The sequence below is a fragment of the Euleptes europaea genome, chromosome 16 (genome assembly GCF_029931775.1).
Source record: "Euleptes europaea isolate rEulEur1 chromosome 16, rEulEur1.hap1, whole genome shotgun sequence".
In the NCBI taxonomy this organism is placed as follows: Eukaryota; Metazoa; Chordata; class Lepidosauria; order Squamata; family Sphaerodactylidae; genus Euleptes; species Euleptes europaea.
In genome coordinates, this window is record NC_079327.1 from 53,712,373 (window position 1) to 53,736,122 (window position 23,750).

The following is a 23,750-nucleotide window of genomic DNA, read 5'->3' on the forward strand; positions in this document are numbered from 1 at the left end:
GCAGATGGCTTTTACTGGTCAAAAAGGCAATACAGTGCATACAGGGAACTATGGCAGCTATGAGAGTCTTACTAGCCGAACGATAATATAAGGCGGTAAATGGCGGGAGATTATACAACATCAGCATACACAGACAGAGGCAACTTTCCCAGGAGCAGTATTCCCAGGCCTTGGTATGTGTGGTCGGCCTTGAGGCTAGACAGTACAGTACCGACACAGAAACAATACTGAAACCGAGATAGCAGCCTGACATCCTGCTCCCCTTAAGGCCCCCTCCCAGTCGGCTAGGGGGATGGTCTGTCCGGGTAGGTAGTGTGAAAGGCATCAATTAGTTTGGGGGCGGAGACATCTCGTGCACGAACCCACTCGTCGTAGGCAGGGGGGAAGTGCTTCCAACGGACTAAGCACTGCAGGTTGCCATGGTGAACACGGGAATCAAGGATTTTGGAGACTTCGAAGTGCTCTTCCCCCCCCACCATAATGGGCTGTTCGGGGGGCGGATCGGGATGCCATTGTGGAGAGGCCGTATGGGGTTTCAGGAGGCTAATGTGGAAAACGGGATGCACACGCCTCAGAGTTTTCGGGAGAGCTAATTCCACCGTGACAGGATTTATGACCCGTGTGATTGGGAAAGGGCCAATGAATTTAGCATTGAGTTTAAGGCACGGACGGGTGGAACGTAGGTTTTTGGTGGAAAGATAGACTAATTTACCCACTCGCAGTTCGCCCCCGGGGGAACGATGCTTATCAGCTTGTGCTTTGTATTTGCGCTTGGCTCGGTCGAGATTGCTAACGAGCCAAGGCCAAGTGGTACGGAGGGTGTGTGCCCAGGAAGCAACGTCAGGATCTCCCTCCCCCTCCCCATTATTTTTGGGCGTAACAGGACCGAAATCCTGTCCATACACTGCATAGAATGGGCTAAAACCTGTAGATTGATGTACAGCATTATTGTAGGCATATTCTGCAAAAGGTAACAGTTCTACCCAGTTATCTTGGTGGTAGTTCACATAACAGCGTAAATAACATTCAAGGACAGCATTTACACGTTCAGTTTGACCATCGGTTTGAGGATGGTATGCAGTAGACAATCCCTGTTCAACCCCCACCAACTTGAGGAATGCTTTCCAAAACTTGGAAACAAAGCCACTGCCGCGGTCACAGATTATTTTGCGTGGAAACGAATGTAATTTGAAGATATGTGTAACGAAGAGGCGGGCCATTTTTTGAGCAGAGGGGATCCCTGCGCATGGGACTAAATGGATTTGCTTGGAAAACAAATCAGTAACAACCCATAACACAGTTTTTCCCCCGCTGAGAGGGAGATCAGTCATAAAGTCCATAGCAATCACTTCCCATGGTTTGGTGGGTGTTTCTAGAGGTTGCAGTAGCCCCGGGGGTTTGCCTTGTGATCGCTTCACTGTGGCGCAAACAGGGCAGCTGCGAATAAAAGAGTCAACGTCGGAACGCATCCCCCCCCACCAAAATTGTCTGCGCAATAAGTGGAGAGTTTTTAGGAATCCAAAGTGTCCAGCTGTTTTTACTCCATGAGCTAAGTGTAAGACTTCTTTTCGAAGTGCCTTGGGTACATACAATTTAGAGTCTTTGTACCATGAGCCTCCTTGTTCTATTACCCCAGGGGGTAGGGTGTGAGTGGAGCGTTCAGAGAGGCAGTGGTTCCGAAGGGTATTTAAAAAGGATTCGGAGATGGGAACCTTGGCGGGAACCCCCCCCCGGCTATAGTAGTCTGAGGACCCGCTATGGGGGTAGTGCTTACGTGCGGTGGTGCGCAGATTGTAGGCGGTAGGGCAGCCGGTGGGGTTGGAGGAGTGGAACCGTCGGTTCGTTGTTGTTGCGAGGGCGGTTGGGTAGCCGCTCGGGTTGGAGATGCTGGAGAACTGGATTTGGGGTGCTGTTGCTGAGATCGGGTTTGTACGGCCAGTACAGGAAGGGTTCCCCTTTGCGTAGGGGTGAACAGAGAGTCAGTTGGTCTCTCGAGTTTTACCGGGTATTGTGGCAACCGGGAGAGGGCATCTGCGAGAACGTTTTGTTTCCCAGGAACATGTTTTAGGACGAAACGAAACTGAGCGAAGAATTCAGCCCAACGTTGTTGTTTTGCTGATAGTTTGTGGGACCCCGTGAGGGCAGCTAGATTCTTGTGATCGGTCCAAACCTCGAAGGGGATATTGGACCCCTCTAAGAATTGTCTCCATAGAGTCAGGGCATGGTGAACGGCCGCTGCCTCTTTTCCCCAAATGGGCCAGTTCAATTGTGCGTGCGCAAATTTTCTCGAAAAGTAAGCGCACGGGTGAAGGAGGCCATCCGGACCTTTTTGGAGGAGGGCCCCTCCCATAGCTACATCGGAGGCATCGACTTGCACAATAAACATTTGGTTTGGGTCCGGGTGCTGTAGTACGGGTTCGGATGTGAAGAGGCGTTTGAGAGCCACAAACGCGGCTTGGCATTGATCAGTCCACAGGATTTTTGCGGAGGGTAAGGTAGCTGTGTTTGCTTTCCCTTTGGTTTTTAGTAGATCAGTAATGGGTAGGGCCACTTGGGCGAAGTTAGGAATGAATCCTTGATAAAAGTTTGCAAATCCCAAAAACTGTTGCACTTGCTTGCGGTTGGTGGGAGGAGTCCAATCGAGAACGGCTTGGACTTTGACAGGGTCCATGCGAAGACCTTGGTGGGAGATTATGTATCCTAAAAATGTAAGCTGGCTTTGATGAAACTCGCATTTAGCCAGTTTTGCAAAGAGTTGGTGGTCACGCAGGCGCTGCAGAACTTCTCGGACTAGAGTTACATGCTCTTCCATGGTTTTTGAATAAATGAGAATGTCGTCTAAGTAAACCACCACCCCGCGATACAGCAAGTCATGAAGGATTTCGTTGATGAGTTGCATAAAGACCCCCGGGGCCCCTTTCAATCCGAACGGCATCACGAGGAATTCATACATACCGAAACAGCTAGAGAAGGCAGTGAGGTGCTCATCTCCTTCGCGGATGCGGACTCGGTAGTAGGCTTCCACCAAGTCCAACTTGGAGAACACCCGGCCCTCCTGTAACTGTCCCAAAATATCAGATATTAATGGGATAGGATAGGCGTTGGTTTGGGTAACCGCATTGAGTTTTCTGAAGTCAATGCATAAACGAAGGTCGCCCTCTTTTTTCCGGACAAAAAACGCGGGGGCCGAGTTTGGGGCATTCGATGGGCGAATGAACCCTCTGGCGAGGTTTTTGTCAAGGAAGTCCCGGAGAACGGTGCGCTCGGAAGCGCTCATAGGGTAAATCTTACTTTTGGTTAAGGTGCAGTCCTTGACCACCTCAATTGTACAGTCGGAGGCCCGGTGGGGGGGTAAGGTATCAGGCAGGGAGGCTGGGTCTCCGGCATGGAGTGCAGAGGGTGTGGGTCTTCCCGGAGCTGCGCTGCGGGTGGCCGCGGTGCCTCTGCGTGGTGGACGACCTCTGGCGCGGGTCGTCGTGCTGGGACGAAATAACTCATGGCGGTGCGGGCAAACAGCTGCAAAGTGGCCCATTTCTCCGCAAGTAAGACAGGCACCCCTCTGAAATCGGACTTCACGTTCCTGGGGCGGACGTGGAGGATTTCGTGGGACGGGCGGTGGTGCCTTGGATTGCGGTTTTTGGGTGCCTTTTTCCTTGTGCTTTTGACGGACTAGGGAAATAAAGCGTCGGCGGCTTTCCACTTCCTCGGCCAATAGAATCCAGTCTTCAAGGGTATCGGGATCGCCCCGCATATATGACCAGTTCAGAACGTCAGGGTGCAAGGCTTCCCTGAAATGATGAATTAGAGTGGTTTCGGGCCAGCCTACAATTTTGCTTGCCAGTCGTTGAAATTCATCAGCAAATTCTCAAACTGTAGCAGAGCCTTGTTTGAGTTGTAAGAGTTCCGTTTTGGCTCTTTCCCCCAGGAAGGGGTCTTCAAACCTCCTTCTTAGAGCAGTCATGAAGTTGTTGAGGGAACGAATAGCTCGAGAACGGGTGTCAAACTGGAGGACCATCCAGTCAGCTGCTTTACCTGTCAGAAGGGAAGCTACATAACGCACCTGGCTATCTTCCGTGGGGAAAAGTTGTCCTTGTTCTCGCATATAACTGTCCACTTGATGCAAGAAACAAGGCAAAGTCTCGAGAGATCCGTCGTACGTAGTCCTCAATTTAAGTTGCTTCCAAGGGCCGGGCGCAGGTTGGGCCGGTTGCACGGGTGGTCCGGGCGGAGGAACAACGGGAGCTCCGGGAGGCAAGGGTGGAGCAGGCACATTAGCGGGTGGTTGGGGTGGCTGGATGGGCACCCCCTGACCCGGTATCGGAACAGGCTGTGCTTGGGCTATCAGGGTTTGTTGTAATTGCCTGTTATCCTGAAGCATACGTTCCATTAGTTCTTGGAGTTGATCAACACGGTCGGAGAGCTCCCGATTCTGGGCTCGTAAGAGGTGAACCTCCTCACTTGGGCCACCAGTGAGATGAGGCTTACTGGTCCGGAAGCTCGTGGCCCATTGAGAGCTATCTCCATAAAGATCCTCGTCTTCAGACTCTCCTGAGTCTAGACGTCGGTCAGCCAAACGGCGTGCGCGTTGGGTCGCGCGCGATGGGACAAACGCCGGGGAAAAAGACAGACCTGATAGCCCTTGTACAGTGCCCTTGGGGCGCGTATCCGTTCTTGCCCGATCCCTAACCCTTGCTGCTGCCGCCTTGGCTGCGTCAGCAGCCTCTCTCTCTCTGGCGACCTTAGCCGCTTCGGCGGCATCCTTATCCGCAAGAACTTTGGCGTTCTCAAGTCGTAGGGCAGCCTCCGCCATAATACGCGGTAAAAGTTCTGTTTCCAGGAGTGAGAGTATGGGGTCGGATTCCCCGCCCAGCAAGGGTTGTATTCGAACCGCCAGTGCAGGTGCATCGGCTCCAAAAGTCGAGGTCAAAGCCTGAGCCAAGGTGGCGACCGGGGTGTCCTTTGTACATTCCACAAGGAGAAGAGCGGTGTGAATAGCGACTCGCTTGGCTTCAGCCTGACAGCTGGCCGCATCCGGGATCAGGGAAAAACCCTCCGGCGGGGCTCCTGCCATGATAGAACTAGAGGAAAGAGTCTCTCGAGAAATAAGATTATCCAAAAGTCCAGTTAGTACTTGTAAATCCTCAGTTGCCAACCGGGCATCGTCCAGTAATTGATCCAAGACCTGAAGATCTAAACGAGTATCAGTATCCTCCGACGTCAACATCCAGAGAGTCCCTTTAAGAGATTGCCACTGCTCCTGTACCAGTCCCCTCAAGCGGCAAACCTCTAGGGTAGTTCTGAAGAGTTCAGCGACTATGTCCTGTAACAGGGTGGGATCCTTCCGAGAGGAATCCAGGATAGTAGGTCACTCGGAGAGCTTCTCAGCTCCCATCCAAGCGGCAGGCGAACCCCCCTGGGCTCCAGCCTGACTAGTAGTATAATAAAGAAGATGAGAGATAGCTGCCATAATGTAAGCTCCTGACCCTTCGAACCAGAAATCACCACAGAGTCATATAGAATCCAAGCAGATGGCTTTTACTGGTCAAAAAGGCAATACAGTGCATACAGGGAACTATGGCAGCTATGAGAGTCTTACTAGCCGAACGATAATATAAGGCGGTAAATGGCGGGAGATTATACAACATCAGCATACACAGACAGAGGCAACTTTCCCAGGAGCAGTATTCCCAGGCCTTGGTATGTGTGGTCGGCCTTGAGGCTAGACAGTACAGTACCGACACAGAAACAATACTGAAACCGAGATAGCAGCCTGACAGTATGTTCCTTTGGTATTGGAGCCAAAGATTATAGATAAATATAAAGAGGGTAGAATTCTGTTGATAGAAATTACAATTGAATATCAAAAAATATTGTTGGTGGGTATTTATGCGCCAAACTTGAATCAAAAAATATTTTATAATAATCTGGCGTCAATATTAGCTGAATATGCAACAGACAAAATTATATGGATGGGGGACTTTAATGGGGTAATAGAACCAAAGTTGGATAGATCAACAAAGAAAAAAAGGGGGAAATGCAAGGGCAAGCTTCCTGGTATTTTTAATAATATTACAGACCAATGGGAAATGTTTGCTACTTGGAGACTGTCAAATGGGGTTAGAAGGGGATATACATATTTTTCATCCAGACATCTTACTTATTCGAGATTTGATATGTTATGGCTTTCTAAAGGGTTAATGAATGTATCAAATAATCCAGAGATATTACCTAGAGTATTATCAGATCATAATGCTGTTACAATAAGAATTAAGACAGGAGATAGGAGAAACAGGCCCCACTCCTCCACTTGATTCCCCACTCCTCCACTTGAACTTGATTCCCAACTCCACCACTAATCTGGTGAACTGGGTTGGTTTCCCCACTCCTCCACATGAAGGCAGCTGGGTGACCTTGGGCTAGTCACAGCTCTCTTAGAGCTCTCTCAGTCCCGCCTACCTCACAGGGTGTTTGTTGTGGGCAGGGGGAAGGGAAGGTGATTGTAAGCTGTTTTGATTGTAAGCTGGTTTGATTCTTCCTTAAGTGATAGAGAGAGTTAGCATATAAAAACCAACTCTTCTTCTTCTTCTTCTTTTTATCAGCCTTCCATCTTCAGCTACATTTCTTATTTATTTACTTCATTATACAGCACCATTCTCCACAGTGGGGACGAAAGCAGCATACATTATTATCCTCTCTTCCTTTTTATTCACACAACAACCCGGTGAGGTACGTTAGGCTGAAAGGATGTGACTAGCTCAAAATAACCCAGTAAGCTTTCCCAGCAAGATTGGGATTTGAACCTGAGTATTTCTGAACCTACTCTGAAGCTCTAACTGCTACACCACACTGGCTTTCACTGCTAGATGCCATTTTGATGGGGCAGTTCGAATGGGGAGCTAGAATCTGAGTTCAGAAGCTGAGTGTTGGGTGGCTACCCTAGGACAGAGCCTGAGGTCTTGTTCATTGGGTTTGTAGCTGATTCACAAGTGAGAGTTGGGGCCGGTTGCTTGCTGCTGGGCGGACATGGACAAATTGGCCTTATTGTTTACCTTGCTCATATTCTTTACATCTGTGAGATCTTCAGCCGCCGCCGCTGTTACCATGTTATGGCTAAGAGCTGGGACTTGAAAGGTTGATGAAGTGCTCCACCAAGTCGTAGAGCTTCGGGCATTCTGAGACATTCGGACTACAGTCAACATGCCTCGGGTGGTTTCAGAGGCCCTGCTTCAGGAATCTTGGGGACCTGTTCAGCTCTCTGACAGTTTCCAACCGTTTTCTGCATATTACATATCCTCTATATTATAGGGCAGGGGTCTCAAAACTGCTGCTCCAGAGCCACATGCGGCTCTTTGGCCCATTGAGTGCGGCTCTCCGAACTTGGTTCGGAGCCCCTGCTCTTGCGCCCGCTCGCGCTGGCAGCCGGGCTGCGAAGCCGGCGCGCCTGAGAGAGAGCGGGCGAGCAGGCACGCTGTCTCTCCCCCCACCCGCCGTGGAGAATGGCCGGATCCCCCTTTCCCTTGCCCTCAATGGTTGGGATGCTAAAGCCTCCCCTCCCCTCTAGCCGCATGATTGCTGGGTGGGCAGCTTGGCGGTTCCTGGCCCCCCCGCCTATCAGCTGTTGGGTGGGGCAGGCTTCCTTTGGTAGACCTGGCCTCCGGCTGAGTCCCATTGTGAGGCCATGTATACCCACTGGCTTTCTTGGCGGTAGACCTGGACTCCGAGGAGGGGGGAAAAAGTCCCCCTTCAGAGGCCAGGTCTACCAATTGGCTTCTAAGAGCCTCCGGAGGTCAGGTCTACTCCCAAGAAAGCCAATGGGTAGACCTGACCTCCCAATGGGACTCAGCCGGAGGCCAGGTCTACCAATAGGCTTTTGTGGAGGTAGACCAGGCCTCCAGACGAGGACTCCAGTTGATGAGGGGGAAATGGCAGGGACTTACAATTTAATTTTTATCAATAAATAAGATCACTATTAAGTACGATATCAAGTTTTATTCAGTGTACCTTTAGTTTTATTAAGACTTAAAACTTTAAGTAAAGTTTATTAATAAACAGTGTACCTACCTATATATAGTTTGTTTAAGAAATTTGGCTCTCAAAAGAAATCTCAATAGTTGTACTGTTGATATTTGGCTCTTTTGACTAATGAGTTTGCCGACCCCTGTTATAGGGGGTAGTAGTATACTTCCAGGGTGGCTTGATAGCTGCGGACGGTTGCTTGCTATTCACTTTAGAGGACCTGGGATTGCTGTTTGTTGTAAGGCGGCCCCGAGGGCCTGGAAGATCACCCACCAAGATGCTGCCCGAGTGTTGCAGGGTAACCCTCTCCGGCTGCAGAAGAACAAAACCTCCATTTCTTACCATCTACTAGGGACCTATATTAACTACCATCTACCTAGGTCTAGGGACCTTAGGGATTATAGAAACCTGCACCTGTTGGCTAGGTCCTCTTGGATGTGTTTAGTCTCAACCCTAGTTAAATTTTCTAACTTGCTAGTTAGGCTTTTATCCTATATTAGTAGTTTTAGTTTTCTTACTACAATCCCTTAGTAGGGTTGTAAGGTGGGGTGGGTTATTGGGAGTTTTAAATTGTATTGCTTTAGTTTGTGTATTTTTTTGGATTTACTATTTAGACCATAGTGGACTGCAGCAGTGACCTGTGTGGGTTCAATGCAGTAAGCTTTTCCATCTTGGGAGGCCAGCAGTGGGCCGGGGATCCTAATCATTGGGGGCCACGGAAGGTGGGAGCAAATGGTATAAGGGAAGGAGCCGGAGATATGGTCAAGCACGGACTCCTTCCAACCTGTGTCCCATCCCGAGACATGATGACAGGAGGTTCAGGAAAAACCCATCTCCGGCACTGATGCTTTGCAACACCAGGTCCATTTGCAATAAGATTGCCATCCTTCAGGGTTATTTTACTGAGCAGGGTGTGTATCTAGTGTGCATGACCAAGACCTGGGTACGAGAGGGCGAAACAGTCGCCTTGAAAGATCTAGCTTCCCCAGGTTTCTCAGTCCTACATCAGTCTCAAAAAATGGACCTGGGGTGGATGGGCGTTGTTGGTCTGGAAGGCTTTCTCTTTCAGGGCACTACCCAGCCCAGAGATCCCCATCACTGAATGTGTGGGCCTGATGTGGAAAGTCACGAAGAGCCTGGCTATCTGTCTGGTGTACCGGATGCCCAATATAGCGGCGGATACCCTGCCAAACTTGTTAGAGATAGTGGATGGCTGGGCCTTGGAGTTTCCTAGACTAATATTGTTGGGGGACTTCAACATCCATGCTGATGCAGTGCCTTCATCACATATTTTGGACCTAAAGGCCTGGATTGACTTCCTGCCTCCTGTCGTAGGCCAACCTGAGCTGCCCTCCTCCTCTGAGGAAGAGGAGGAGTGGGAACCTGGGCCCGTTCCTCCAAGGTCTGCACTGGAACAGCAGGAACAGACATCAGAGCCACCAAGACCCATGGCAGGGGATGAGGGCTGCTCATTCTGGCAGCAAACAGAACAGCAAGAAGAGCAGGACTCCTCGCCTGCAAGTTCTCCCAAGCCGGCTGAGAAGCAGAGGATCAGGGCCCGGCTTCAGTTAAGGGAACGAAGGCAAAAGGCCAGGTGGGCCTTGAGAGAGAGAGCAAAGACAATCAAGCCTAAGCAGGGAGGAGTGGAAAATGCTGGAACCGCTAGGCTGATAAAGGCCAGGCAGATTGCCAGAGTTCTTGTGGGTTCAACACATGTTGAAGGCCACTGACTGAGAGAAGCAAACAGAAGCTCCAGCAACTGAAGCTATCCCAGTCAACCCCGGCGTACAAGCTGACGCCTGATCTGAGAAACAAGGAGATTGGACTGGTAAGTGCCTCTACCCCTTTACCTGCTAATTACCTTGGTCTAGCCCGGTCCACGGGAAGAGAAAAGCCTGCGTCAGGCTCTGGTCAACGCAGTACTCCTATGGCTGTTGTTGAAACCAGAGGCCAAGCCTCGGGCCTGGTTACTGCCTGCACGCTACACTCCTGCCTGAGTACGACACCTCCACCCTGTTTTGGCAGCAAGCTGACTTATGCTCGCCCATGAAGACTCATGGATCCGATGGGATTCCAGAGGGCTTTGTGGGATCCGAACCCTCCTGGTTCTCAGTCTGTTTGTTTATTTCTTGTAGGCAATAAAACCACTTAAATTCTCACAGTGTTGTAATCATTGCCTCTGAAATACCTAAGGGAAAAGAATGGTCTCTGTTTACCTCATGATATTTTATACAGTAAAAGGCAACAAAGTGTTCATATTTGCTACTACATGTTCCTGACTATAAATAGTATCAGTGGACTTTGCTTAGTAACACACGGTTCTATCTTTAACTCTATCTTTAACTCTGCAAAGCAATAGAGGTGGTGATTTTGAGAAACCCAATTCTTTCCTCTGGTTGCTGTTATTCCCTATTCTGTCCAAGGAGAACACCAAGACAAATTTATTTTTTACTCCCCATTTGGTATTGGCAACTTCAAAATGGTATTTGTTTAAAAGGACATTTAAAGGGCCATACAACCCTGCTTTTATTCTTTCACTTAGGCCTTTGTTCTTACAAATAAATTCTCTGGGGTTCCCTTGTGATCCTTTTATCAGGAATTTTCTCAGGGAGCTTCTGTGACCTCAGTTCCAAGCCCTTGCTCTTTTTGCTATGACCTTACTTTTCAGGGGGGGGAATTGTTTTGATCAAAGCCTACATGTCTGTCAACTCTTTCAGGGCAGATTCAAATGCTTGGCATTATTCACTGTACTAGGCAGATCCTTGATCACTGACGTCAAGGTATAATTTCCCCTTTCCTATGCAATCATCTATCCAGCAGAGAGAAAGCTACTTTCCATTTCAGAAGAAACTTCTCTCATGGAAACTCACTTCTTTCTCTCGATATTCTGTGCAAACTGATTTCCCTTATCAAAGTTTGCAAGTCATTGGAAAAGTGAAACATTATTTAAGTGATGTGGAAGGGTACAGAAGTAAACTTGTAGTCTTCTGTCTAAACAATTTTCTCTCCACATGAGTTCAGAGAAAATGGGTTCTGTGACATGCAGCCTGAGGCTTTGTCCAATATGGTTGAAGTCTCTGCTTATTATTCTTCACAAAATATGTATTTTTGGTACTGTAGAGTTTAAATTGTTCTTAGCCCTTTGAATATAGCAAACTCTATTCTTTTATTTTCTGAGGCTGAAAATTATATTTAGGCTTGTCAGAAAGATGATGGGTAGTAAAGCTGCAACATATCACACCAAATAATGCTAAAGTAAATAGATTTGTTCAAACGGGGGACCCACAAGGCTTTGTAGGGGAATCTCATTTTCTCCTCCCTAAAACCCCCATAGCCTATCCCCCATTCCTGCTTCATTCTTCCCTTCTCACCCACAAACCAACCTATTTTTATCAGCCTCCCTACCTTCAGCTTTGCCTCCTTCCTTTCCCCTGGCGGCCTCCACCCAGGCAAAGTCTAGCCAGTTGTATTATGCTGGCTGCTGAGCCAGGCCCAGTTGTGCAGTGCCAGCCACCAGTCTGGGCCAGTTGCACAGTGGGAAACCAGCAAGGACCTATGGGGGGACCTCACTTTTTCCTCAATACACTATTTCCTCTTCCCTCCTCCTGTCAGCCCCCATATCTCATCTTTCCCTGCTTCCTTCTCAACTTTCTACCCACCCACCAATATATTTTTATCTTCCTCCATCTTAAGCTATATTTATTATTTATTTCATATATACCCTCCCTTTCTCCACAATAGAGAAAGCAGCTTACATTATTCTCTTCTCCTTCATTTCATACTCACACCAATCCTGTGATAAAGGTTAGATTGAGAATGTGTAACTGGCCCAATATCACCCAGTAGAAGTCCATAAATAGGATGTGATGGGGATATCTGTTCTCAGCATCTAGTAGTTACAGGCCCACTGATGACATGCTAAAACAAATTCTAACAGATCACCAACTTACAATTTACAGTTTGTTGCCAGGTGATTGTGATTGAAGCTATCCATTTTTATATTTTGCTTTCTCTATCATATGAAATTCTTCATGCTCACTGCATCATCATAGCTAGATCATGGGGTGATTGCTATTGAACAGTAGCAAGCTGTTGGGGCTGGGTGAGTCATGCAAGTCGCATGGTAGCAAGTCTCTGGTGATTGCTGCCAGGGCTGGCCCTGATAAGTCCTCCTTCAAAGACCAAAACAACCCTGGAAAGGGCCCTGTCCCTCCCCCTGGCTTTTACTGACAGAAACCAAGGCTTAAATGCTGGCAATACCGTTATGGTTGCTTAACACCAGCCACTGAGGGTATCTGTTTCTGAAAGCCACAAGTGTTCCTTTTTATCATTTGATGAGCTTTTAATGCCCCCCCCCGCCATGTATTTTTTGCTAGATTTTGGATTTTTCTGCAGATTTGGGGCTTCTTTCAGGTTTGTAGAAAGATCTTTCTTTCTTGTCCATGGTCTCAATCTCTGGATTTAAATATCCATGGATGAAGCCATGTTGAGAATTAGATATACTGATGATTAATATTATATACTGACTAACGATTCTATGCAGAGTTAATCCAGTTTAAGCCTACTGGATTGGCCACTGTGTGAACAGACTTCTGGACTTGATGGTTGGCCCAAAGACATCCAGTGAGTTTTCTGATTTTTGATTTTTTTCCTACCAACTATTTTGTCAGATTGCACAGAGAAGCCATTGAAATTCATAAACATCAGCACAACTTTAACAGAAAGGAAAAGAGTTTAAGAATGAATAAGGCTTGGCTTCCTGTCCTGAAAACCTCCAGACTAACAAAGACTGCAGTCCACAACAGCCATGCGGATTAGCTTTGGATTTCACACATTAACAGATCACTTCAGGATACAATGGTTCCATATTAACATACCACACCCTCATTAGCACATTATCATGATACTTACAGGACAATGATTACTGGACATTACCTTTGATACTTTTTGCAGGACAATGATTCAGCTCAAACCCAACCCCTTTCTGACTATATATTACTCTTCCTACACACTTGACACTGAGAGACACTGTCCTTCAGTGTTACTCCTCTGAAGATGCCTGCCACAGCTGCTGGCGAAACATCAGGAAAGAAAATACCAAGACCACGGTCACACAGCCCGGATAACCTACAAGAACCAATATTTCATACTCCTTTGTGTGCTGAGAAAAGGCTAAAATCCAAAGGGTTAATTTTGAATGGGGTTACTTTTATGTTACATATGAGTGCTGTTCTGTTGCATTCTTGTGGAAAAGCAACATTTTTTTCTGGGAAGCTATTTAATTAAAAAAATAAATCTCAAAGGAATATGCTTTTTTCTTGCATGAAATCTGTTATCGATCCCCAAAATTCTCCTTTATTGCAAGCCATAGAACTCAAGTCATAATGGAACCATATAATAATGGAGCATATCTGTTCATATTGACCTAGAACCTTCTTCCTATCACCAAATATTTCATGCACAGGAAGTACTTTTTTTTAGTGGTCCTGTGTTCTATATCAGGAGAATCCAGCTGGTACTCAGAAACAGTATGGTCCAAAGAGTGGGTTACCACTTCCTTTTTAAAAATGAGAACCAGGGTTTAGTATTTGTGTGTGTGGGTGTTGTTGTTGTTTTTTTGTGCTCTTTCTATATCAAATGTTATGAACATCTGAGCACAAGTTTCAGCTCCCAATGCATCTTAAGTGCTGGGTTATGAAACTGTGCTTAACGTTGTTTTACTAATGAAAACACAGACAAATATTCCAACTTTTTCCTATGGCAAAACTGAATATATGACACAGCAGAACTCCCCCCCCCCTCCCGTCAAGTCACAGCTGACTTATGGCAACCCCACAGGGTTTTCAAGGCAAGAGATGTTTGGAGATGATTTGCCATTGTGTGCCTCCATGTCATTATCCTGGTATTCCTTACAGGTCTCCCATCCAAATAGTAGCCAGGGTGAGGGCTGAGAGTGTGCCACTGGCCCAAGTTCACCCAACAAGCATCCATGGAGTGGGGATTTGAACCTGGGTTTCCCAGGTTCTGGTCTGACACCTTAACTACTATACCACGCTGAACTTAGCAACAACTATTATGGGGAGTAATTACTTACTTGAAAGGAAGTGCTGAGAAGTAGGGCCAAAATCCCGGTGGGCCTCATGCAGCTGCCTGATGCGTTCATCAATATCTACCTGTGTAGGGGGGAAAGTATAATAAGAGGCAATAAAGTCAGATGCTTCATTAAAAACAACTTCAGATGTGACTAAGAGTACTGCCACAACAGCTTAGAATAACAAGATTCTTAGAGCACTTTACATATGTACAGTCATATTTATTTATATATTGACTTCATTTATACTTCCCCTTTCTCTCCTCTCTTCCATTTTATCCTCAGCACTGTGAGATATGTTAGACTGAGAGTATATGACTGGCCCAATGTCACCCAGTGAGCTTCCATGGAATCCCAAAAAATTTGGCCATTTAAACCCATTAAACCCATTTCACAGCTTTTCATGGCTCTTGGGGGGCATTTTTGTGGGCAGAGGTCCCAAATTTTCAGGGTAGCTAGAAGGGACTCTCCATGCAAGAACCCCCAAGTTTGGTAAAGATTGGGTCAGGGGATCCGGAGTTATGGGGTCTGGAAGGGGTCACCCCCATCCTCCTCCATCGAAAAGCATCGGCAAAGTGGCTGTGTTCGGAATCTTTAGTGTGATCTTTGCAATGTATCTCAATGGAGAAGCCGAGCATTAAACAGTGGGAGAGTTCAGCCCGTGCCTCCATAGAGATACAATGTATCCGGAGCATTAATCCAACATTGGCATTAGTACACATGAACACATGAAGCTGCCTTCTACTGAATCAGACCCTTGGTCCATCAAAGTCAGTACTGTCTACTCTGACCGGCAGCGGCTCTCCAGGGTCTCAGGCAGGGGTCTTTCGCATCACCTCCTTGCCTGGTCCTTTTAACTGGAGATGCCGGGGATTGAACCTGGGACCTTCTGCATGCCATGCAGATGCTCTACCACTGAGCCACAGCCCCTCCCCAGGTATGGTATGCACCATTTCTCAGCCCTTCTTAAAACCATAATAGGGAAGCCACAGCAGAACAAAGCAGAAATGCTTCAGGAGGAGATGACCAGGCAACTGGTGAAGCCAAAAGTGCAACATGAGTAAATTGTGATCATCTGTTTTTTTAAAGGTCTTGGCCTGCTCCTGACATAGTGCTCCAGATCCCATTGACAGTTTCTGAGGTCAGAATTCAATCTTCATCATGTTTGTGTTTGTTTTCATAACTTGGCAGACAGAGGTAAACTGAAAGTGAGTGGTGTATTTTTTGGTTACACCAACCACTAAGACCTTTCCACCTTTCTAAAACCCATTTATGCTAGTGGACATCACAATGTCCCATGACAACTAATTCAGAAGATGTCACATAACTACTTACAGAGACACTTGAAGCATCAGAACCTACATTCTTGGTCTGTGTATATCTTATGTGAAATTAAATCCTCTCATCTATGGCACTGTGCCCCGAGCTGGACAGCCCAGGCTAGTCCAGATTTGACAGATCTCAGAAGCTAGGGTCAGCCCTGGTTAGTATTTGGATGGGAGACCACCAAGGAATACCAGGGTTGCAACGCAGAGGCAGGCAATGACAAACCACTTCTGAACATCTCTTGCCTTGAAAACCCCATGCATTCTTTGTGCTACTTAAGGTGTGTGTGTGTAAAGTGCCGTCAAGTCGCAGCCGACTTCTGGCGACCCCTTTTGGGGTTTTCATGGCAAGAGACTAACAGAGGTGGTTTGCCAGTGCCTTGCTCTGCACAGCAACCCTGGACTTCCTTGGTGGTCTCCCATCCAAATAATAACCAGGGCTGACCCTGCTTAGCTTCTGAGATCTAACGAGATCACAGGAAAGGAAATTAATGCCAATTGCTTTGAACTGTTGATATGACTTGATAACATATAATAGTTTCACAGGTTCTAGCACAGGAGTGGGCAAGCGGTGGGAAGATGCCCAAATAGTTCCATGACTATTTAAGAAAATGTTTGCCTTAATTTGTATGAGAGACATTAATTACTGTTTGCATGCCATTTTAAGATATTTCAATTTTTAAGATTTTAGGCTCAAAGCAATATTCTGTACTTAAGATCCAATAATCTAATTGACTCAGTATGACTCAAGCAAAACGAGAGAGTAAAATATAATAAATATCAGGAAACATAAAGCCTTTGGCATACAACCCAAGAAATGAGAAGAAAGTATTTCATCTAACTTAATGTCTATTTGTGAGCACTAGTCCCATGATAATCCCATAAACAAACATCCGCAGACAAGTAGTCCAAAAAGAGTTGATTTATTGGAAGAACCACCGGTTTACAGCAGTTAAGAGTCAAGTTGGCACTAATGAGAACTATAAGCATGGTGCAGGGCATATAAAAAAGAGCATAGGCCAAATCAGGGTAGATCTGGATGCCATGGCAACCCCCCTCCCATGGAGGTAAGATTCCCACAGAGTTCGGAGTCAAAACACACAGTTGGCAGGGTTAGAGCTGGCCTTGGCCAGCACCTGGGAAAACCACAACAATCTCGGTCAGGCCATGCCTGGCATTTCCTGCACAGGCTATGCCTGACACTATTATTGCAACTCAGTTCCGTCCCAATCAATTGGAGTTTTGCCATACATTGCTGTATGAGTAGGATTGTATGTTATATAATTAATCAAATATTGCTTTTTTTTTTATCTTTCATTAATTTGAAACTACATGTGTTGGTTCACATGGCTCTGGTATAACTGTTTGATTAAACTATGGCAAATGTGGGGGAGGAAGTGTGGGAGTAGAAGTAGACCCTTTCAAGCTGGAGCTATGATTGGAAGTGCTTTATTTTTATTATACATATGTGTACATTTACATACATAAATATGTATCACACTTCTATTAATATGTATTTTAGAGTGTTAATTAAATAGTTAATAAGTTGTGCTTTATTGTACCAAACACATATAGTTGCAGTATGTAGTTGCTTCAGTATTCAGGGGCACTCTGAATATGCAGTCAGTAAGACCAAAGGTCTGCCTGTGAAGTACACCTCTTAACTGGAAAGAGAATACTGTAGTTCTGTGGAAGGCTGCCTTCATAAATCCTTGTTTCACTGGACCACCACACATCCTATCTACCAGCAGTCATAATGAACTGGTGCCCTGACTTCCTTTTATGATAAAGGATTGTTGCCTACAAGCTTTAATTCATAAATTTCAATATCACCTCCCCCAAGTCTGGCTACTAGAAATAGTAATTTAGGAAGACAAGACCATTTTAGCATTTATACACAGTTATGACTGGAAGGGTCTTATTTATTTTACATATATCTATATCAATCTGTCTACACACACACAAACATCATATTTCTATAAATATGTATTGCAAAGTGCTAATGAAATAGTTTACAACCTATACTTTGTTTTACCAAACAAGCATACTTGCAGTATATAATTGCTTCAGTATGTAGTTAAGAGGAGCTAAACTGCACTTGAAAATGGATTCTAGCTTATTACAGTACATTTTCTCTTCATAAAATTACCAGACTTCTAATGTAACCATTGTAAGTGAAAAAGTGATATCTGTCACTACATTTGAAACTCAGAAAAACTCGATCTAATCTAGATAAACACTTCTTACTTGGGAACCATGCACACAACATGTGATAGCAAATGGGTGTTTACTAGTGCATATATGTAGTCAACAACTGCACAATGGAATACACAACTGTATTATATGTAAATGCAAAACTCCACCACACATGTAAATATATGTTTATCCCATGTGTAAAAAATATTAGCTTAACTCTTTCTGGCTTAATTCATTTGCAATTCCAGCTGTTCAAGAGGCATAAGGGCCACCGCAGGTATACTCTTGCCTGCTTTGCTGTAACTTTTGAATACCATGGAGTTACAAAAATGTTACTTCTTCTATGATTGCTGACATGTTCCACTGCAAACATCTTTCTGTTAAGAAATGGATGAAAAGGTTTTGGCAAATTGTCAAATGGGCTAAATTAATAGAAAATGTGCATTTAAAGGCTAGAAGACAGGTATGTATCTGGTCTAATATCTTGTTCTAATATACTCTATATTACAACAGGCTAGATCAATTTTTGCTAGTTTTGGGAACTTTTTAGGCTAGTTTTAGAAATCTACTCTAAACTTGCACATTGGTGTTCAAAATTGGTCTTCTGGTCTTTAAATTTTGTAATCTTAGATTTTAAACGTTTTGGATCTACACTCTGGATACCCTTGCACTAAAGGGTCTAAATGAGGAAATTGATTGGCTTTGTCTGCATTGATTTTTGGTTCTCTGTATTAAACTCAGTAATTTACGGGTGCGCTGCTGTATTTAAAAAAAGTTTTTAACTAAAGGGCGTAGTAGCCTTTCCCTCAATTTGCCCCCCTTCTCTTGCCTCTCTCCTAATTAAGCTAAGTCATGGTAAATCATACATGCTCTATTTAAGGAAGACTGTGATCATTTTACAGCATTGTCTCTTTTGGTTGATAATGAGGTGCACACTCTGAATGTAATGCCATTCTGGCCCAGGTATGTACATTATAAGGAAGTTCTTTGATTTGGTTTGGATATTGTGCATTTTCTTTGATTAATTTAATAGCTACATTTGATTTTTTTTTTACACAAAGAAATATTTTAACTACATTCCTTGGATGTGTGCTTATACATTTCTAAATATAGTTTAGCAACACTCACTTACTCACTTGGATTGTAAGTAGCCAAAATATTCTTTTTGAATTGGAATTTTTAAAAGTCAAACTGGTTTTAACTTATCTCTGTATTCTTTTTCCAGACACCTTATAATATGATATCAATAAACGTTTATTGTTTGTGGCCAAAGGCCATCACAATCTGTCATATAAAACCCATTAATAAATAATAACATTTAAACAGTCTGACTCCCCTCCCCCCAAATCCAGTAATTAAATACATTAAACACCCTTATTAAAAACAGCTTTAGTACAGATTTTCTTGCTGCTACAGCAAAGAGTGACACTTAGTAGGAAACAACCGGGCCGGCGTCTAAGAGGAGAAAGAGCAACTTCTCTGGATCTGAAAAAAGATTTAGGCCCTTTAGAAATGCTGCGAGAAATTTCGATCTGGGCTCTATATGAAGAGGACAGAATAAAGTGTAATGCATTAGGTCCTCTGGAACTGCAGCTCCACAGATACATAAATGAGAGGCCAATGGTGTTTGGGAGTAATGTCTAGTTAACAAAACCACTGGCGTAGTTTGAAAATGGAGTGAGATAAAAGCTATTCTGAGATTATGGAAGGGGATACTGACTACAGGTATAAAGCTCTGACATGATCCCTTTTAAACTATTTAAACCATGGTAAGAATTTGGACCGGGAGATTGATTGCCTGTCTGATGCAGCATCATGCTTGAACACCCAATCACAGATGTTGGTACCGGCTATGGGAACAGCCTGGGTGTCATCCGAAATGGAGTAGCAATGCAGGATGTTGTTATAGCAGGCTAGCTTGGCAGCATCATTTTGCATCATCAGTTTAAAACACTGCCTGTGATGTAGATTGGTGGTGTCATTGCTTTGCTTTCTCCAGAATCTTAACAGGGCTACATGTTCATGGGCCTTGATTGAGGGCAAACCGAGTTCTGCTGCAGGGGTGCCTCTGGGTAAAGCTAGAATTCTCCTCAAAAAGTGATTTTGGATTGATTTCAGCTTTGCGACCAGACGATCCTTCCAACCCCAAACCTCTACACCATACAAAAGTTGGGGAACTGCCTTACTCTGATATAGTTTCAGAGCTGGATCGATCAGGAATACTCCTTTTGTATAATAAAATTTCAGAATAGCCCCTATGGATCTTAAGACTGTGGCTCTGGTAATTGCCAAATGAGCCCTTCAGGTTAAAGTTAAATTGAATGTTACCCCTAGATATTTGAAGGTGCTGCATTGCTCTATAGGGGTTCTGTCTATGGACCACTTAAACTTGCGGGGCCTTTTCCTAAATACCATCACTTTGGTCTTGGCATAGTTTATCCTTTTTCCTCTCCTTCCCTTTTTATTTCAGGCTCATCTGACCAAAGGTCTTGAGCACAACATGTGGCATAGTTTATATTTAAGGCCTCTTCTTTACAGTAGTCACCCACTTTGTGCAACAACCATCTTAGGCCTACACGTGTAAGAGAGACCAGAGCCATATCATCAGCGTATAAGAGGACTGATATTTTCTGAGAGCCTAAAGAGGGAGAAACAAACTCAGAGCCAGATAGCTTTGGGATGATGTCATTTAGATATGTTAAACGGGGGGGGGGAAACACCCCTGCTTTACTCCTCTGGTAATTGGTATTTCCTCCATTAAAGAACCTGAGGTACCCACCCTAATTTTCACAGAGATGTTAGTGCATAGTTCCTGTAGCAGGAATAGTAGGCGTTTATCTGTGTTTGTGCCAACCAACTTCATCTAAAGGCATTCTCTATCAATAGAGTCAAAGGCAGCTGTCAGATCTACAAAGGCCACACACAAGGATTGAGTCAGGCCCTTGATATTTTGAAAGGCTAGGTGGTTAAGAATTTCAGTGGTTGATAGTACTTTGCCCTTTTCTAAAGCCTTATAATATATACCCTGGCTGACACTAAATGATTATAGTTGTTTGTGAAATTTTATGTGTGCAAAATATGTTGTATTAGACCACTGAAGAAGGCCTGAGGGCCGAAACACATTTGACAAGTGGTTTTAGATTATCAGCCCTGGATCTGTGGGCCTATGGGCTTGTTTTTAATATGTGCATAAGCTCTTTATTATAAATATATTTCATTGTTTTATTTAGGTCTTGTTTCACCTTTTCGGTACCCATCAATATTGGTTTCACCAGCATGGATTTGTTTGGCTGCAGGACCTCAGGAGACTCTCATTTTTAGAAAGAAATATGTCATATGTTTATTAAAGAAACAACATATTTAAAGTAGCTCAGGGGCTTGGTGTGCTGGAATAATTACCTTGACAAGCTACAATAAGTTAGTGGCCAGAGGGCAGGTGAAATAGCATAAACAAAACCTAATACCAAACATGAGCTTGCAACCGGGAGTGGTGGTGGGGGTGGTGGAGAATCCTGTGTGAATGTAGTATAAGAGAGAGACATCAATTTATGTGTTCTTCAAATGGGAATATTCAGATTGCATTTGATTTACAGACAGCATTTTTCTAGTTCTCCCTCCTTTTTTTCATTCACATTGCAGCTCACAACTATTTATTTATTTATTTATTATTTCAAGTTATTATCCCACTCTACCCAGCCAAGGCCAGGCTCAGAGTGGCTTACAAAGGAAACATCCTATTACATAATTAAAACTTTAAAACAACAGTTCAAAAGCCGTATAAAACTATCCTCAAATAATGTCTCTATTTATCTAAATGTGCCTCTGAAGTGTTAACATAAAACTGCATCTAGGTGAGGAGATGGATAACAACATGACTGAAGAGGGAGTAGGGTTGTGCATATCAATAAACCCGAACCAAAAATAAACCGAAAAATAGCCATTTCAGTAAATTTCAGGATTTGGGATTACCGGATACAAAAACCCAGATAACAAAACCCGAAGGCAAATAGGCAATTCTTGAAAAGGCCAAATAGATATTCAGCTTTTTGGGTTCGGCTATTGGCCTTTGCTCAGAGGCATGGCTCTGTGCTTTCTCCCCTTTTTCTTTTTTTGGTTTTTTTTTTATAGGGCCCCATAGTTGGGGCCCTTTTGAGATAGAGTTATTTAAAAGATGGGGCTCACCCAGTCCCATCCGGAGGGATATACCCTCCAACTAAAAGAGCTGGCTTCAACAGCCACCTGCCAGGCTTCCGAAGGAGATTTCTCCATCCACATGGATGAGCAATCTCCTCCAGGCAGCCCCCATGGTCATGACTTCAGTTGGCATCGATATTACCACCCCAACATGAAAATCTGCTTTCCAAAAGAAGGTTGCCCTGAGTAGAGGCTTCGTTTCCCCACATCATGACCATCTCTTGGAATCAGATTTTTACTGACCACTAGGGCTGTTGAAAAAAAAATTGGTAAAATTCGGATCCTGCAAAATCCGGCCTGTTTTGATCAGGGAAATGCCGAAGTCCGAACTCCCCCACTTCGGTTCTGTGGAATCCGGCACGAGATTTGAGTTCGGGGGAAAAAATCGGCCGAATAAAGGAATAAAAAACACATTAGCGCCTTTCCGTGGCTCCGGGGGGGCATTTTTAGGGGTTTGAGGTCCCAAACTTTCAGGGTAGCTTGAGGGGGCCCTTCTTGCAAGAACTCCCAAGTTTGGTGATGTTTGGGGCAGGGGGGCCGAGATATGGGGCCCGGAAGGGGTCCCCCCTCCTTAATGTGCATCTATTCCATTTTACAGCACATTTGCGCCTTTCCATGGCTCCGGGGGGCATGTTTGGGGTTTGAGGTCCCAAACTTTCAGCGTAGCTTGAGGGGGCCCTTCTTGCAAGAATGCCCAAGTTTGGTGACGATTGGGGCAGGGCCCCCTGAGATATGCGGTTCCCCCATCCATCCACTGGAATGATTGCAAACAGGCGTGATCCTGTGCATCTCAAGAGTGGCAAATCCAAGGCAAAACCTCCCGTGCTAACCATTGCAATGCAAAGCAACACGTGAGCGACCATGGAAAGGAACAGAGGCGCGATAGGCTAGCTATGCAGAAGGAACAACCCGCGACCTTTGGAGTGTGCAATTGAAATTTGCAAACTCCAAGGCAGAGGCACTCTACCTATGCATTGCATATGCTATTAATTAACTCAACAAAAAGGAAAAAAGGAGCAGGTGACTTGCAAATGCATTGTAAAAGTCACATTTTGCAAAAACAGTTTTGAGCGAGCAGCAAAACAGACCGTGCAAAAAAAGCCCCAGATTTAGTATTTTCTGCCCTGCTCCTTCTTCTCATGGTGGAGGGACGCTCCCCCCTTATGCAAACGAACCAAGTGGAGGGAGACTCACGCAAGTCGCCCCCCCCCAGACCAATACTGATTGGCTCGGCTGGACCCCAAATGGAGAGACTCGCATTGCTAGCCACCGCACAGACTCAACTTTAAACTTTAAAAGCAGAACACACACTCCTGCAGAGGCGAGTGGGCACCCCCCCTCAGCAGAATGGGCGAAAGCCCCCTTTGGCTCCCCCTCACCCAAAGAAATTGCTTTCTCCCCCCCCCCCACACACACAGGGGGGAAATTATAGAGAAAAGCCCCAAAATGGGTCTTACTGTGGATGTATTCTCAGGAGTAATCCAATACGATTCCATTTATGCATGGGAGGTTTTGCCTTGGATTTACCGCTCTCGAGATGCACAGGATCGCGCCTGCTTGCAATCATTCCGATGGATGGGGGGGGGACTGCATATCTCGCCCCCCCCGATCCAATCTTCACAAAACTTGGGTTTTTTTGCAAGAAGGGTCAACTTAAGCTTCGCTGAAAGTTTGGGACCTCTACCTCCAAACATGTCCCCCAGAGCCATGGAAAGGCGTGAATGTGCTGTAAAATGGAATCGATGCACATTGAGGGGGGACCCCTTCCGGGCCCCATATCACCCCCCCAATCCAATCTTCACAAAACTTGGGGGTTCTTGCAAGAAGGGTCACCTTAAGCTACGCTGAAAATTTGGAACATCTGCCTCCAAACATGCCCCCCCGAGCCGTGGAAAGGCGCGAATGTGCTGTAAAATGGAATAGATGCA

At 45.3% G+C, this 23,750-nt stretch overlaps 1 protein-coding gene across 2 annotated transcripts in view; it reads right to left on the minus strand.

Annotated features, from left to right (window-relative positions):
- Positions 1–23,750, minus strand: part of DMD (dystrophin) — a 1,354,185-nt gene that overhangs the window by 174,642 nt on the left and 1,155,793 nt on the right. For both annotated transcript variants that reach the window (XM_056862020.1, XM_056862019.1), the window contains one exon: positions 14,111–14,189. In XM_056862020.1, coding sequence (XP_056717998.1) covers positions 14,111–14,189 — 79 coding nt within the window. The remainder of the gene's footprint in view (positions 1–14,110; positions 14,190–23,750) is intronic.